A 16,631-nucleotide genomic window follows, 5' to 3' on the forward strand; every position below is an offset into this window, starting at 1 on the left:
ATTATAAACCCCCACGTACCCAGATCGGCCACAGCTGCACCCAATTGCATCTGGACACTGTGCATGCAAGCTTCCCCCTCCCCAGCCCCCAGTCCTCTCTGCCTTGGCCACCCTCCTCTTGCCCTCCAGCCTCACCAGTCGTACTGGTGTCTAGTCCCAGCTCCACCATTCAGCTCTCATCCACCGAGGCTTCCTGTAGTACTGCGTGAAAATCCGAATGGTCAGGCTGATTGAGCACACTGTCAAGATGAGGCAGAGGCCCAGAAGGATCCACTGTCTTTTGGCAACTAGGTGGGGCTCCATGGCTATGCCCAGGAAGTAGGCTTTGGGCTGTGTCTCGGGGGCACTGGAGTCCCGTGAACCGGTGTCCTGCGCATTGGTGTCCTGGGACAGTGACCTTTTTTCCAGAGAGTACAACCTGCGGGCCAGCAGTAGGGCCACCAGGAACATGACCAAGCTGATGGCCAGCAACACCCACTGCCCAAATTTGGCCTGGTCAGGGTCCAGCTCCAGACTCAGAAATGTCACCTTGTCTGTGTCTTTTTCTGTGGAAGACATGGGAGTCTTGTAGAGCAGGCAGGAGGAGGGAGGGAGCCCTGGGGTGCCCCATGGAAATCAGAGTACCCGACTGCCACTGGCCTCCTCCCTCAGCCTCAGGCACCTACCTTCTAAGCCATAGGTGAGGGCATTGCCCTGGAAGGAGGGTGAGAAAGAGGAGTAGAAGAGAGAGAAGGAGGAGATGGGCATATATAGGGCTACATCCCCATGGTGCCCAGTGGTGGCTCCATGCAAGGGTCAAGAGGAAAGAAGCCCACCCTGTGCTCGGATGCCAACCTGGCCCTCTAGCTGAACAGCATGCAAGGAAGCAACTGAGTCAGTGGCTGGGCCATGGGCTGTGGTCTTGGCCAAGGCTGCTTCAGGTGCAGACAGGGTCATGTAGCAACAGGGGTGTTGCTTGTTCAAGCCAGGTCATAGATTAGGCTAGGGGTTAAGGCTGGGTTGTGGTAGGGACTGGCCCAGGGCAGGCTAGGGTAGGGCTTGGGGCTGTACCAGAGCTGGCACCAGGGTCAGATGATCAAACCTTCAAAGGTGCAGCTGAAGTCTGGCCAGCCCAGGATCTCCCCCTGCCGCACATTCTCGGTGACCAGCCAGTTCAGCAGGGGCTTGAAGTAGGTCATAAGGGCCTTTGTAGACACTTTGGTCTGCCCGGTTATCTTCTGCAGGACTTCTGGCCAGGGCTTGCTTGAGCCCAGCTTTAGGATATCTCTGGGAGAGTGGACACAGCTGTGAGGCTGGTGCTGCTGGGACCCTCAGTGTGCCCCTCCCTGGCCCTATGGTTTTGCTAGCCAGACTCTTCCCATAGAGCTCAGAGCCGTGGATAAAATCACAAGCTCTGAAATAAGACCCACCTGGATTTGAATCCTGTGGGGCTTTGGGCAAGTGACTTAACCTCTCTGAGTCTCAGTGTCCATATTCATAAAATGGAGGTTACAGTACTATCTCCTAGGGTTGGCATGATGATTAAATAGACACAATGCTGGGATCATAGTAGGCAGGTGATGAATGTTACAATAATAATAATAATAATACTTATTATTATTACTGCCACTGTGATGATCATTATTCTCCTGGACTCAGGCATAAAATCTTGAGACGCTGTTTCCCATGAGGTTCTCTCTGTCAGTAGGGGAGGGGCTGCTCCTTTCTGGTCTCACAGGGAGTGTTTGGGAGGATTAGGGAGTTGGTGAGCGTGGGATGAACTCTGTGTATGGCCTGCAGTGCTGCACTAATGTCAGCTGTCACCAAGCACACCCGGTGTTTGGTGGCAGGGGGACCAGCCTAAGGCTTGGAGGGGGCACAGAGTGTGCTGAATCCAGGGCTCCTGGCTGCTCCCCACCAGGGCTCCCTGCAGAGGCAGTGGAGGACATACGTCGATCCTTCTTAAACTGTGTCCTCATCTGACCAGGAGAGAGATGGGCTCTAGAGGCCCACAAATCAGGACTGTGGAGTGTAGACTAGCAGGACCCAGGTTCAAGACTCAGCAGTGCTACTTAGGGGCTGTATAACCTCAGGCAATCAACTAAACTCCTCTTAGCCTCAGTTTCTCCATCAGGAAAATGGGCCCCCTTAATACCCACTTTTCATTGTGGTGCAGATTAAGCCACATAATGGTGGTGAAAGAGGGCTTGGTAGCATGCACACGCTTGTATGCATTGCTTCATAAAGAACAGAGACAGAATGAGGGGGAAACTAAAGGTTAGTGGATCCTTGACAGAAACCACTAGGGGAAAATGTAGTTAAGATCTGAGAGAAGTGCGGGAGAAAAGTCATCATGATTAAAAGAAAAACAAAACAAAACCCCACAACTAACTTTAGGTAAGGGGATTTTATCAGATGCGGGGTCCTGGGATAAAGGAAGGACGTGACGAGAGAGAAGTTTTGACCACTAAAAGTCTACCCACTTAGAAACAGTCCTTCAGCCTTGGAGGGACAAGAGGTTTGACCAAAACCCAGCTCATAGCCAATGTGGCCAGCACATGAGACTTGCAAAGGTCGTAACTGGAACCCTCAACTCCGAGGTGGCTGCAATGGGCCCCACGGACAAAGTCAGGCCTACCACGGCTGGCTGGATGAGCCAAGGGCTTTGGGAAGTTGGACCAAATCCACTTCAACTCTCCATTCCCAGCAGAACCAACCCAGAGCCATCACATATAGGAGGATGAGTCAAATTCTAAGATATATTAGGTAAAAGAGCAGCCAAGAATCTTGCCCTCCCCCTTCTCCTCTGCACTCACCTCCCACACACAACCTATATTCCACTCTGCTCTGTCTCATTTCTCCAAAGCTCAGGACATCCCCCTTTCTCAGAGCCCTCTCCTTTGCCCTCTGCCCAGAAGATAGCATTCAAAGTCCTAAACCTGGAACTTGGGGGTCTTCCCTGGCATCCAGGGGTCTGGAAGGCAACGTGTGAGGATGGGTGAGCAATGACCAGTGTTGACTGGCAGGTGCTTTGATGCCAAGTCAGATCCTGGGAGCCATGTGTGCCCTGGGGGGTGGTGATAGGAGAGGGGGTGGTGAGAATGACCGAGGTCAAATGTCTCACCAATCAAGTGGTGAAGGCTCAGAGTTAAAAGTGAGTTGATGTGTAGAAAACAGATGTCTGCTATTTCTTGCACTTCTGCTTTTGGGGACAGAGATCCCTTCCTGGTCCCCCGGCATGACCTCCTCTCCCTCTCTGCATGTTCACCAAAGCCCTTTCCTACTGCACCAGCTCCTTTCTTGAATCATGGTTATTGATTTATCCTGAGGCTCATTGCCCCCTGCTGGACGCAGGGCAAGCTGATTGACACGTGCACAAGTAAATGTTTGCTGAATGAATAAATGATGGGGGCGCCAGAGACATGAAAGCAGAGAGCAGAGAGGCCCCTTATGTTCCACACATTCAGAAAAACTCAAACATGGGCAGTGGGTTATCAAAAACCCCTATAGTGTGAAAAGATGGAAGCAAACAGACAAGGTTGATAATCGGCATGCAGGGTGCCGCCCTCCCTGGGAGCAAAGCCAGGGGATCAGTCTTGCAACTCCACCTGGCCTAGTGGTTGCTGACAAACTCCGTGGTGGAGTCACAAATACGCTCATTAAATTCGCAAAGGATACCAATGGCTATGTTAATCCCCTGGGAGACAGGAATAAAACTCAAGATGACCTTGACCAATCAGGGATATGGACTTCCTGAAAGGGGTTGAAAACTGGTGGGGGAAAGACCGTGTCCGTGGGTGGGCTCTGCATCTCAGTGCTGGAAGCACTGATTTTGGAGCCAGCTGACCTAGGTCTGACCTCATCAGACCTGTATCCCTTGGTTGGTGGAAGCAACAGCGTGAATGAGGTGTTCTAGAGTCAGTTCAGGACTCAAAGGCTGATTTTGCCCCTTGCTAGAGGAGTGACGGGCGTTCATATTATCTCTCTTAGCTTTAGTTTCATTATTTATGAAATGTGGCTAATTGTATCCACTTTGCAAGTTATGAGCTGCTCACGTGAGACCTTGTAAGAGCGCTCCTTAGAGAGCCCAGCCTCTACTAGCAAGTGCTCCCCGCCATCAGGTCAGCCTCCCACCCCTCCAGGTTTGCTTCAGGACCAAAACCACCTCTGCAGAGGCAGGAATGGAAAGGATGGCTGGGGACCAAGTGCAGGAAGAAAGATTGGGGGTAGGGAGTCAAAGTGGACCACACGCTGGCCAGAGCATCCTAAAGGTTGGTGTGAAAGCAACCTGGATCAGCCTGGGAGCTGCATCCGGGCACCTCCAAGAAGAGGTGGGAAGAGCCGTGTGCGCCCCAGGGTGCATCAAATGCTGCCCAGGATAGGCGAGCACCTTGGGAGGAAAGGATGAAGGGATTCGGGTGGAAGTCTGGAGCTGAGGCTGGACTCCAGCAGTGGCTTCCCATCTGGGACAGTCTGATTTGTTGGTATGTGTGTGTGTGTGTATGCACGCGTGCGTGCAGGGGCACATGGGCGCAGGTGAGAGAGGGAGTGTGTAGTAGTGAGTGTGTGCAAGTTTGTGTGTGAGTGAGTGTGAGAGTGTGTGGGTGTGAGCAGGAGAGGCTAGGTAGTCTCTGACCGTGAAGGGCTACACACAAGGAAATGGGCTTCGATTATCGTAGGAGAGACTGTAGTCAGACACAAGGAAGAACTTCCACTAACCTCTAAGGTCAATGAGACCTGCTCAGGGTGCCTGGGGTGGCCTGGTGAGGAGAGGGGGCCAGGGGCAGGCATCCGGCAAGGGGCAGGGGCACTGAGAACAAATGAGGGAGGGGAGCACTCACTCCAGGAGCTTCCCAGCCATTTTGGAGTTATAGATGTCGCACCGGTGCAGTGGGCCCATGTGACCCGAGGCCTTGCATAAAGCTTCGTGGAGCTGGAACTGGAGCACGAGGCTGACGAAGTACCTGGGTAGAGGAACGGGAGCGCAGGCTGGGGAGCTGGTGTCAGGGCTGGGAAGCCCGGAGCCATTTGGAGGCTGGCAGCTCAGACAGGCAGGGGCCCGAGGACTCCACTAGGGCCCAGCCTTGCTGGGCGGAGGCTCCTTCGGCAAGGTCCCACCTCAGCCTGGGGCTCTCCTTCTTAGCCTTCTGAACCAACCCTTGCCTCCTTTCCTGCTCTCCGCTTGGGGACAGCTAGAGGCTTTAGAATATTCCCAACAGCTCTGCCCTCCATACAGAATCTGATCTAAAAGCCCAAATTATCCCCGGGTGGGCCCCTCCGGAGGCTGTGCAGCCCAGCAGAGGAGATGGGTGGGTAGGCGGGGCGAACATTTGGCTCTAGGGCCTTCCTGGGAATCCTCAGCCTGGTTCCCGTGCCCCCAGCCCCCAGCTCCCAGAGCTGCTTCTGCTGGCAGGGCCCAGACCGTTACCGTATGTAGGGCACGCTGGCAGGGATGTGGAACTTGGCACCAGGATCGAAGTCATCCTCTGTCCGAGGGATGGGGGGGCACATGCCCTGGTATTTCAACCTGCCCGGGAGAACAGGGGGCTGGTACCACCCAGCTGCGTTCTCAGAGCCTTTTCCCTGGGAAGCACTTGCACAGCTACCAAAAGCAGACTTGGCGGGCGTAGGACACTTAATGCATTTTTATAGATTAAATACGTGAGTTGAAAACACATGGGATTGGGAATTCAAATCAAATAGTAACAGTAGTTAACACTGACTTCCTCTGTGGGGGAACCGTGCTAAGCTCTTCACACAGACTCCCTCGACACTGTCATGGTGCTGGAGACTTGGGAGGGAATGGGCTGAGCAAGGTCTTGCTTATAATCCTAATGATGAAGACGGTTAGAGACCAATCAACAAGGTTGTTTCATCTGGCAAGAAGTGCCAAGAAGAAAACAGAAGAGCATCTCTGCGGCATAGTGCTGTTACTGTTCCCAGTTTACAGATGAGGTGACAAAAGTTTAGAGGTCAGGGAACTGGTGGGAGGTCACGGAACTAGTCACTGGCAGATCCCATTAACTTTCAGATGCCATTAACCCTCTGCACTGTGTCATGGTGGGAAAGTTACTAATTGTCACTGAGTCTTGTTGCAAAATGTTGTCTGGAAGATGCGGATAAAATGATCCATCTCTGGGATGAGACAAAGACTAGGAAAAGTTTGATTGTTGGCTCACAGGTCGCCTCTGAACCATCCTCTGGGGTCGGCAGACAGTCAGGTGGTGGCTCTCCCAGTCGACAGAGCCTTCCTTGCTCAGGTCTAGGAACTTGCCACCTCTCTCCCTTAGCCCCCGGTTTCCACCATGGCGGTGGTGGGTGCAGCTGACCCAGGGAAGGAAAGGGCCCCTGCAAGTATCCCTGCACCAGATGGGGGTAGGGGTTGCCCTTGGAGGAGTGCAAGGTCAAGACTCTGCCAACCAGTGAGGCCAGGGCCTGAATTTGGGGTGGGGGTAGGAGGGTGAGTGGATGAAGAGAGGAGCACCCAGCTTTGCCACCCTGGGTTGCCATGTGACTGTGGGCTGGTCACACATTCTTCTCCTGTGAATGACCATGGGATGTTGCACAGGTTCAAAGAAACATAAGGGCCTCATGCAGAGCTGGCAGCCCCTCCACGGTCACCCCAAACCATGCTGTGGCTAGCAGGCTCGAGGCCTGGAGGACATGGGGCGCCCTGGCCTTGGGCATTCACTACCCCATCAGAGAGCCAGTGGTGGGTGAGGGGATGCGCCACGGACGCCCCTCACGCAGAAGTGGTGCTGCGTGACTGCTGGCGGGCTCTTTCGGCAGCGGTTCTGACCTTGGACGTGCGTAAGGATGCTAACCCAGAGGCAGCTGTGCGCGCGTGTTGGGGCAGCAGGAAAAGGGGCTGTGGGCTAGCTTCTCTCCCACGTGGCCTCTTTCCACAGAAGGGAAAGAGCTCAGGCCGCCACCCTTCTGCTAGCCCCACTGGTGGGAACAGGAAGGGAGAGGAGGATCAGGTGGGCCTGCCTGGTGGTCAATGTTTTGTTCTTGGAGGAGCCCAGGGGCACCCTTGTGTGAGCTTCCCAGCTACCCGGGAGCAGGCAGGGCCACTGCCAGGGTCCCTAGAGAGGTTAAGAGGCCTGCTCAGTGCTCGTGCCAGATTCAGCAAGAGGCTGATCCACCTTAGTAAGGCTGCTGTCATCTGGTGATAGTCCCCCACGGCCCCCAGGTCACCAGCATGGCCCACCTAACTCTGCCCTCCAAGGAGAGGCAGCAGCATCCTATGGTGACGGGCAGTGCCCTTAAGGCTGACCCGAAAGCCCGGCCCACCAGGCGTGAAAGAGGGCAGAGAGCCCAGGTCAGCCATCCTCTCCCCACCTGAGGTTCCACCACTCCTGGTTGTAGACGTCCTTCTGGATGGTGCCATCAAAGACCTTCCAGCGAAACAGGTCCATCAGGTAGGCGAAGGGGATGAAGGCGATCTTCTCCAGGGCAATGCCCATCAGGAAATTGACCTCCTCCTCTGGGGAAGGGGGAGCAGTCAGGAGGTGGCTCCTGGTTCTCCCTCCCTTCAGCTTTGCCCAGAGAGCCCCAGCTGCAGCCTCAGGCTCGGCTGCCCTACTACGGTCCTCTTGGTCCCCATCACCTGAGTCCTGGTGCTGGTGGCTGAGCAGGCCTCTGTTGAGCAGGTGCTTGTGGGAGGAGGCCGAGAGGGTGATCATCGACCCCACGGCCTCTTCGAAGGCTGGGTTGGCGCCTGCGCGGAAGATCACAGAGAGGTTCTTGTACTGCAAGAAGTACTGGATATGGCCCATCTGGTGGAAGATGGAGAGCAGGTCTTCTATGGTCACCTCGGTGCACTTCTTTATCCTAGGGTTAAAGGGCAGGGGTCAAGGAGCATGGGGAGGCCCTGGGAGAAGGGGAGATCTCTGCATTCAGACTCCATGGTGGGATTGGGGCGGTTGGGCTGGAGACCACCAGGGCCTTGGGTACTGTCCCTTCTCACTCCAGGTCCCCCTCGCCCACATTGCCAGCTCACATCCCTCTCTGCTGCCTGGCTCCAGCCCTGCTCACACACCTCCTTACGCACCTCTTAAGACCTCCTAAGACAGGCAGACAGAGGGGGAGTGGACCGAGGAGAAGAAGAGCAAGAGAGGGGCGGGAGGGTGGTGCTGGCGCAGGGTGAGACCTGAAGTCCTTGCCGTTGTAAAAGTCCCAGGCGGAGGCGTGGCACTCCACCTCCCGCCCGTCAGTTGGCCTTTCCATCATGGACTTTTTCCAGAAGTTGGGAGGGGTGGAAAGCAGCCCCAGGGAAGTGAAGAACATGTCTGCCTCTTCGAACATTTTGGAGGGCTTCCAGTGCTGTGGGGAAGAGGCGGTGCATGGGGCCCTGCCCAGGGGGCCATGTGGGAGGGGCGGGGCTGGCAGGGGCAGATGGAGGCCGAGTACTAACCTGGCTTTTCATGATCTTCGTGATATCTTCAGGGGGCTTCTTTGGGAAGGGCAGGACCAGGTCTAAGATGTTGACCCAGGACTGAGCCCACATGTTCCCTGGAAGGGGTGCGCAGGGGCTCAGAGGAGGCCAGAGAGCGTCCCTCCCTTTGCTGGGTGCCAGCTTGGAGGCCTGCTCCGCCCACCCCACTCGGCTACCAGCTAGGGCTTTACCCAGCAGGTGGGCGGGGATGGGCCCCCTCGGGTCGATAAGCTGGGGCCCGTAGTGGCGGTGCAGGGCGCGGCGCACGTAGGCATGCAGGTTCAGGTAGAGCGGCTGCAGCTCCTGGTAGAGCTGCTCCAGGTCCTGTTCTAGCGTGTCAGACTCATACTGGGACCGCCACAAGGCCCCCATGTCTTTGTAACCTAGGACAGGAGAGGGGGCTCAGAAGAACTCACCACCCACCCTTCCTTCAGCCCTGGCCTGGCAGGCAGGAGACCCAGGCACTTTCTGGGGAAGCCACTTGACCTCCCTGTTCCTCAGGGTCTTCATCTGCCAAGTGGGAAATGTGCCTCCCAAGGTCACTGTTCAGATTGGATGAGATCAGGGGTGGAAAAGCACTTGGCAAAGTACACACTCCGTGCTCCTCACCGTGCCTGGTTGGATAGGACCTGGATGAGGCCCTGGTCCTCACACCCACCTCGAGCCCCGCCAGTCCAAGCCCTAAGACCACCTGGGCTCCTTTCAGATCCTCCCAAACACTGGCTCCTCCCATCACGCGGCCTGGGAGGCTCTTTCACTCCCTGCTTGCCTTCTTTCAGGCCTTGGGGGAGATCTCGAGGCCTCCCCTTCCCCTTCTCTTGGCACTTGTCCAGAGATGTGTGTTTGCACGAATCTTGTCTGTCCCCCAGACCCTAGGCCCTACCTAGGAGGGCGGGCACCTTCTCTGTTTTTTCACCTACAACTCCTTAGAACCTCTCCAGGGCCTGGCACACAGTAGGTGCTCAAGCAATGTCTATAGACCAATGGTGAATGAAACACCTTTGCTTCCCCCAGCTGCAGGGCTCAGGGTCCCCATCTCTAGGTCCAACTACCGCCTTTACCCTCTGCAGAGTCAGCTTTGCCCTCCCCCCTGCAGCCTGTGCCCTGTGCCATCTGCACAGACTGGGCTGGCCAGGGAAGGGTGTGGGGGCCTCACCGTTGAGCTTTGCAGCCTTGTTGCTGAGCTGCACGTAGCGCTCAAAGGTGATGCGGAGCTGACGACCCACAGCATCCCGCCAGCCCTGCCAGGCCCATAGCAGCTCTTTCTGGTCCCGGGAGGTGGCCATGATTTCTTGGAGGTCTATGCCCAGAGAAAGGAGCCAAGGTGGGACCCACACGCTCCTGCCTGCCTTCTGCCCTCACCTGCCTTAGGCAGACCCCCCACCCTCCAACAAGTGAGCGCAGCTGGAGCAGGGAGGACAATGGGAGTCGGGAGAGGGGGCTTGCGGAAGGGGCCGATGCTGGAGACTCTGGGGCTGAATGGGAGCAAGGCTTGGGCGCTCACCAGGCTCCATGGGCAGGCAGGGTCCCTCATTCAGGCACACCTGGGCCGTGCTGTACGTCGTCTCCATGTAGGCCAGAAGCTTGTTGTACTGGGGGGGGGCAGGTGTCACCTAGGGCAGGCCTGAGCCCTTGGGCCCACCCCCAACGCTAGCCCCACCGGCTGGGAGGGGCAGGCCTGTCTGAGGCATCGTCCCACCAGCCTCTTTCTCTCCTCCCCCGGAGGAAGCTGTGGCCCTGCCCGACAACCTCCCTCCTGCCCAGACAGTCTGGCTTCCCCCCGGCCAGCCCACCCACCCCTGGGGTGGGGAGCATGTGCCTGGAGACCTGGGGGCTCCGTCCATCACCTCCCGGAGCTCGTCCTGGGGCAGGGCCGCCTTGTCTATGTTCTGCAGCTTACTCAGCATGCGCTTCACGGCCGGGTCCTGGAACCGGGAGGTCTTAAACAGGCGGGCCCGGGTGCCAAAGTACAGCATGTGCTGGGACCTCTCTGAGTCCTTGTGCAGCTGGAATGAGGGTCACGACATTTATCGTGGGAAGTTGGGGGAGGGACGAAGGGCCCCACATTGAATTCCAGGGTCACAGCCCCCCCCCCACCAATCTCTTCCCAAAGCCTACTTTAAGGGCTCACAATCACTGAAGATTTGCTAAGAGGGAGAAGGGAAGGAGCCTGGGTCCTTAAAAGCAAGGAGCTGATATTACAAGGGAAAAGAAACAAGAGATTCTTGCCTAGAGAGCTTCTGGGGGCAGCAAGAGGCCCGGAGCTTGCAGCCTGCTTTGACATGTACTTTGGGGATTCCCTCCTTCCTCTAGCTCTGGACAGGGGGCAGAATAGGTATGGTTCCCCAATCCCCGCCCCCCCAGATCCCTGAGAAGAGCAAGGGAAGAAGGGGCTGGAGTTGAGGTGGTACCACACCATCTCCTCCCGATTTTTGTTGGTGATGTTGGTGACATAGTTCCACGTGGCCTCCATGAACTGGTTCCACACAACCTGGGCCGTATGCTCATAAAACTGCAGGAACGCCTTTGCCACGGTCTCATTGTAGAACTTGTCTGCAGAGAAGGAGGTGGGCATCATGATGTCCTGGGAGGGGCCTGCCCCTGACTGGTCCCCTTGTCTGGTCCCAGGTTCCTTCAGGTCCCAGCCCCACCTAAGCTCTGATCACCCTCGGTCCTGAGCCATGGCAAGAGCTGCCCATAACAGAAGAGCACAAATAGGGAAGGTCCATGGCAAGTCCATCTTGTGCCCATGGCCAAGAGAACAGCAGAGCTGGGTGAGGCTATGGACCAATCGCGGTCCAGCTCCATATTGTGACATCAGGGGCTGAAGGGTTAGCCATGGAATGTCAGAACTGGAAAACCCCCACCCACCTTCTGGTCCAACTGTTCCCATTTTATAGGTGAGGAGACTGAGGTCAAGCCACATGACCTGGTTCACACAGCTTGTTAGTGGCAAAGCCAAGAAGAGAACCAGGGCTCTTGATTTTTAGGCCAAAGTTTATTCTGGTCTACTTGGTCACTTTGCCTTGGCATTGGAACCACCCTTGGACCTTGGCCAGGGATCGATGAGACCCTTGCTCTCCCCAGACTGGCATCACCGCTGAGAAGGTGGGTAGGATGATGGGTGAATGGATGAGTGGATGGATAGATGTACGGAAGTGACATCTCTGGGTCTCTGGAATCTGGAAGCGCAGTTGTCTCTCCCTGTTCTTGACTTAACCTCTTATGTTCCCGTTTTTGGCCTCCTTCTCTCTTACGGGATGTGTAATCATTCCTAGGGCGATGCAGGACCCTTCCTCCCTTCCCCTTGTCCTTATATCTGTTTCCCCAGGGATGGCCTGATGCTATGAGTTTGCAGTCAGGAGGAAGCACAGAAGGTAGAGGGCTGTAAGGGCTGTGGGGAATGTGTGGCTGGCACCTTCCATTCAAGGTTTGAGTTTGAGCACCAGCTGGCAGGACCCCAGCTCTCTGCTAGCCGTGGCGACTGCCCACTAGCCTGACACACTTAGTCTGGGGGAGATGAGCTCATCTATCTCACTTTGGGATTTCTTCCTCAGATTCACTTTCCTCCACACTCACATGCCCTCCACTCTCTGTTCCTTTCACTCTCTGCTCGGCCCAGGTGCACCCATATCCTCCTAGACGCTTCACCTCTCACATGAGCTGACATCTTTACCAGAGAAGCTGACCAAATGACCCTCCAAATATGATGCTATGATCAAGATTATTTAAAACACAAAGAAAAAAATCAGTGACACTTCTGGGTAAGTGGGCCAACTGAGTTCTGCTTCAAGCATATAGACACGCTTGATAAAATACAGTATTTTGTTGTTAAGGATAGTCATTATGCTGGACCTTACATTTCCCAGGACTTCTTTATCTTATAACAAGAAGTTTATGCCTTTTGCCCACCCTCCGACCCCTGCTTCTGGCAACCACTGATCTCTTCTCTGTGTCTATGAGCTCAGTTTTTTTACCACCTTTTCATTATCCATTCACCTGTCATTAGACACTTAGGTTGTTCCCATGTCTTGGTTATTGCAAATTATGTTGCAGTGAACATGGGAGCACAGATATCTTTTCAACACAGTGATTTCATTTTTTTGGTATAAATACCCAGAAGTGGAATTGCTGGGTCAGACAGTAGTTCTATTTTTGACTTTCTGAGGAACTGCCATACCATTTTCTATAGTGGCTGCCAATTTACATTCCTACCAAGAGTGCACAAGAGTTCTCTTTTCTCCACATCCTTGCCAGCACCTGTTATTTCTTGTCTTTTTGGTAACAGCCATTCTACCAGGCATGAGGTGCTATTTAACTGTGGTTTTGATGTGCATGTCCCTGATGACGAGTGATGTTGGGCACCATTTCATGTACCTGTTGGCCGTCTGTATGTCGTCTTTGGAAAAATGTTTGTCCAGTTCCTCTGCTCATTTTTTAATTGGAGTGTTCGTGTGTTTTGAGTTGAATGAGTTCTTTATATATTTTGGATATTAATCCCTTATCAGATATGTAATGTGTAAATATTTGCTCCCATTCTGTAGGTTTTTTCATTTTGTTGATGATTGACTTTGCTGTGTAAGAGCTTTTTAGTCTGATGTCATCCCACCTGCTGATTTTCACTTTTGTTGTCTTTGTTTTTGGTGTCAAATCCAAAAAATCCTTGCCAGGACCAATGTCTAGGAGCTCATCACCTATGTTTTCTCCTAGGAGTTCTACGTTTTCTGGAATTATGTTCATGTCTTTAATCCTTTTTCAGTTGATTTTTTGGTATGGTGTAAGATAAGGGTCCAGTTTCATTCTTTTGCATGTGGCTGTCCAGCTTCCCCAACACCATTTATTGAAGAAACTATCCTTTGCCCATTGCATATTCTTGGCTTCTTTGTCATAAATATATTGACCATATATGGGTAGGTTTATTTCTGGGCTCTCTATTCTGTTCCATTGATCTATGTGTCTGTTTTTATGCTGAGACCATACTATTTTGATTATGATGACTTTGGAAGGTAGTTTGAAGATAGGAAGTGTGATGCCTCCAGCTTTATTCTTTCTCAAGATTGCTTTGGCTATTTGGGATTAAAAAATAGTGGTTTTTAAAATTTTTATTCATTTATTTGAGAGAGAGCAAGAGCACAGAGGGAGAGTGAGAGGGAGAAGCAGACTCCCCAATGAGCAGAGAGCCCGATGCAGGCCTTGATCCCAGGAACCTAAGATCATGACCTGAGCGACCTGAGCAGAGGGCAGATGCCTAACTGACTGAGTCACCCAGGTGCCCCTAAATAGCGCTTTTTCAAATGCAAAATACTGAGCTGAGTTGGAAAGCAAGAAAGGGAACTCTTCAGATACTGGGGAGACAAAGAGGGCTCATGCAGGGCCCATCACTAGTGGGAACCCTGTGGGAAGTCAGAGCACATCCATGCCCAAAGCAGGCAGAATGGCTGCCTGCCAGGGGAGAGCTGATCCTTCTTCAAGCTGGGAGCCAGCAGATGGCTTCCTTTCCAAGGGAGCCCTGCAGTAAGCAACCATGAAACCGACCCTGGGGACATCTTCACAACACGTGCACATGCCTTGCGCATGGGACCCTGCAGAAGAATGTTCCTATCAAAAACAGCTCATAGGTCAAGATGACCAAGTACGAGAGAAAGTGCAGTGCCGTGAAGGTCAGTAATGATCACCAGTCCCCTCTGAGCCCTTTTCCAGGTGCTAGGGACCCTTTGTGAGCTCTTAGTATATGAATCCTCATAAAAAAATACATGAGGTACGTACTGAGATCAACACTCCCACTTTATCGATGAGGAAACAGAGGCACAGAGAGGTTGAGGAACTTGCTCACAGTGACACAGCCGGCAAATAGTGGAGGTGGGACTCAAAGCCACATGCTCTGACTCCAGAGTCCGTGCTAAATGACAGACACACCTGAGGAAGGACGGGTCTGGGAGCAATCTGAAAGGGACTAAAAAATAGATCTTTACACCATATGGAAAGATTAAATGAAACTGGATGAAAGACCTAACCATAAGAGCTAAGATCATGAAATTCTTTGAAGAAATCATATGGGAAAAGCTTCCTGACCTGAGATTTGGCAGTGCTATCTTGAATAGGACAGCAAAAGCACAGACGACATTGACAACGGAAACCAAACTGTACTTCATCAATTTTAAAAACCTTTGCACATCAAAGGACACTAACAACAGAGCACAAAGGCAACCCACGGGATGGGAGAAAGTGTTTGTAAATCACATATCTGGCAAGTGATTAATATCCGGAATATATAAAGAACTTCCAAACTCAACAATGAGAAAAACAACTCCATTCAGAGGGGGGCAGAGGACTTGAATAGACATCTCTCTAAAGAAGAGATATAAACGGATAATAAGCACTTGAAAAGATGCTCAGTATCATTAATGACGGGGGAAATGCGGATCAAACCCATGACACCCCACTAGGACGATTACTACCAAACCACCCAGAAAACCTCATCGGTTGGTCAACACGTGGAAAAACTGGAAGCCTCGTGCATCGCTGCTGGGAATATAAAATAGTGCAGCCCCCGTGAAAAATAGTATGGTGGTGCCTCAAAAAGTTATAGGCTTACCATGCGATTGAGCAATTCCAACTTGGGGCACGTAGTCAAAAGTCTTGATCAGATACGGTGCTGATGGTTGCGGGACAATGTGAATGTACTCAAGGCCACCGAACTGCCTGCTTAAAGACGGAGTATGGTATGTACGTTTTACCACAACCTAAAAAAAATGCAGCTCTTAAAGTGATAAGAGAAGGAATAGAATCCATGAAGCAAGAATGGGCTTTTGTGAACACACAGGAGATTTGAAGGAGATGAGAAAATGAAAAATATAGTTATTAAATTGGAGCAACGAAAATCCCTGTGGACAGGCGAAGCAGCAGACTGAAGTGGGAAACTGGGGCCTGTGAAGACACGACTGGGGAATCTCCTGGAATGTAGGACGGAGAAAGAGACGAGAACTATGAGCAAGGATTTAGGAGACACAGAGGGCAAAACAGAAAGCCCTGAGCAGCATCTGGTAGGAGTCCCTGAAGAAAAGCCTGGAGAGGAGGGGGGAGAGTGACATCCAAAGACGTGACGCCCTCATTTCCAGAACTGAAGCAAGCCAAGTCTCCAAGTGAACAAGCTCATTGGACCCCAGGGACATCAATGGTACAGAAACCATGAGAAAGCTCCTGGAAGGCACCGGAGGGAGATGTGAGCGTTCAACTGTCACCAGCAAGCTGCTCTGGACCTTTTTCTCCATCCGTCAGTGAGGGACTGATCTCTGCTTGACTTTCGGGCTCTCACAGTCTGTGACTGGGGGAGGTGCTGCATTCATTGTCGAGAGAGGAAACTGTATACTTGAAGTTGCATATTCTCTCACCTAATCTTTGCAGCAGTCACGAGAGGGTTTGCAAGAACCATTTTATAGGCTCAGAAAATGGGATTCTCCAGGTCACATAGGTAGTAAGTACAGAGGCAGGAGTTGACTCGGGCCTAATCCAAAGCCACTGGCTTCACTTATGTTATTAGAGCCAGGGTGGGACAAGAGGGGTGCTGAGAGATCAGAGAGACTGTCCAGCGACCGTGCCCACCTTTGGCCCTCGTAGGTAAGAGCTGGTCATGGAGGAGTGATCAGCCGTCAGACATTAGCAGGTGCAACACAGGGTAGGGCTCAGACTTCAGGGCCACTGGTAGAAAATGCCAGAATGGCCTCTCTTTCTGCTGTCACCTCCTCCACTTCCTCTGCCTTCTTTCAGGTAGACCCAGTCTTACCCTCCTCACCTGAAGAGGCAGCAACAGGATTATAAGCAATTTTAATATTTCAAAAGGTCTAGGGGATAAAGCTGGTCAGGCTGACCCCAATGTTAAGTTTCTTCGTCCTCTGTCTGTGGCTCAGACCTTTGGGTGTTGAATGCCGGTGCCCTCATGCTGTCCTACCAGCTGTGACAGGCAGTATGAACCCCCGTGCTCACAAAGATAGGAAACTGGGTGTTGTGACAATGACCTTTGTCTGGCAGACAGGGAGCTTTTGAAACATCGGGCTGGGGAGGAGAGTCATTAAAAAGTCATTGGTGGTAGAAGGCTTGGAATTATTTAGAGGATGTGTTTATAAATTCCATTGTCCTAAGTAATCATAAACTTCTACCCGCTTGCATATCCAAAATACCTAAGCTCCACATCCTGCTCCACGGAACAGGCCCGTAT

At 52.9% G+C, this 16,631-nt stretch overlaps 1 protein-coding gene across 1 annotated transcript; it reads right to left on the bottom strand.

Moving 5' to 3' along the window:
• Positions 1 to 135: 135 nt before the first annotated feature.
• Positions 136 to 15,687, bottom strand: ACE (angiotensin I converting enzyme). Its single transcript, XM_087854721.1, is given in 16 exon segments — positions 136 to 545; positions 1,082 to 1,266; positions 4,821 to 4,943; positions 5,408 to 5,506; positions 7,321 to 7,505; positions 7,507 to 7,556; positions 7,559 to 7,812; positions 8,132 to 8,304; positions 8,396 to 8,493; positions 8,608 to 8,799; positions 9,573 to 9,716; positions 9,921 to 10,008; positions 10,264 to 10,422; positions 10,833 to 10,969; positions 15,012 to 15,159; positions 15,658 to 15,687. Coding segments are annotated over 16 exon segments (2,460 nt in total). The 3' UTR covers positions 136 to 150.
• Between the last annotated feature and the right edge of the window lie 944 nt (positions 15,688 to 16,631).

This window comes from Ursus americanus, chromosome 23, assembly GCF_024610735.1.
Source record: "Ursus americanus isolate L20-20 chromosome 23, mUrsAme1.1.p, whole genome shotgun sequence".
Classification (NCBI taxonomy): domain Eukaryota; kingdom Metazoa; phylum Chordata; class Mammalia; order Carnivora; family Ursidae; genus Ursus; species Ursus americanus.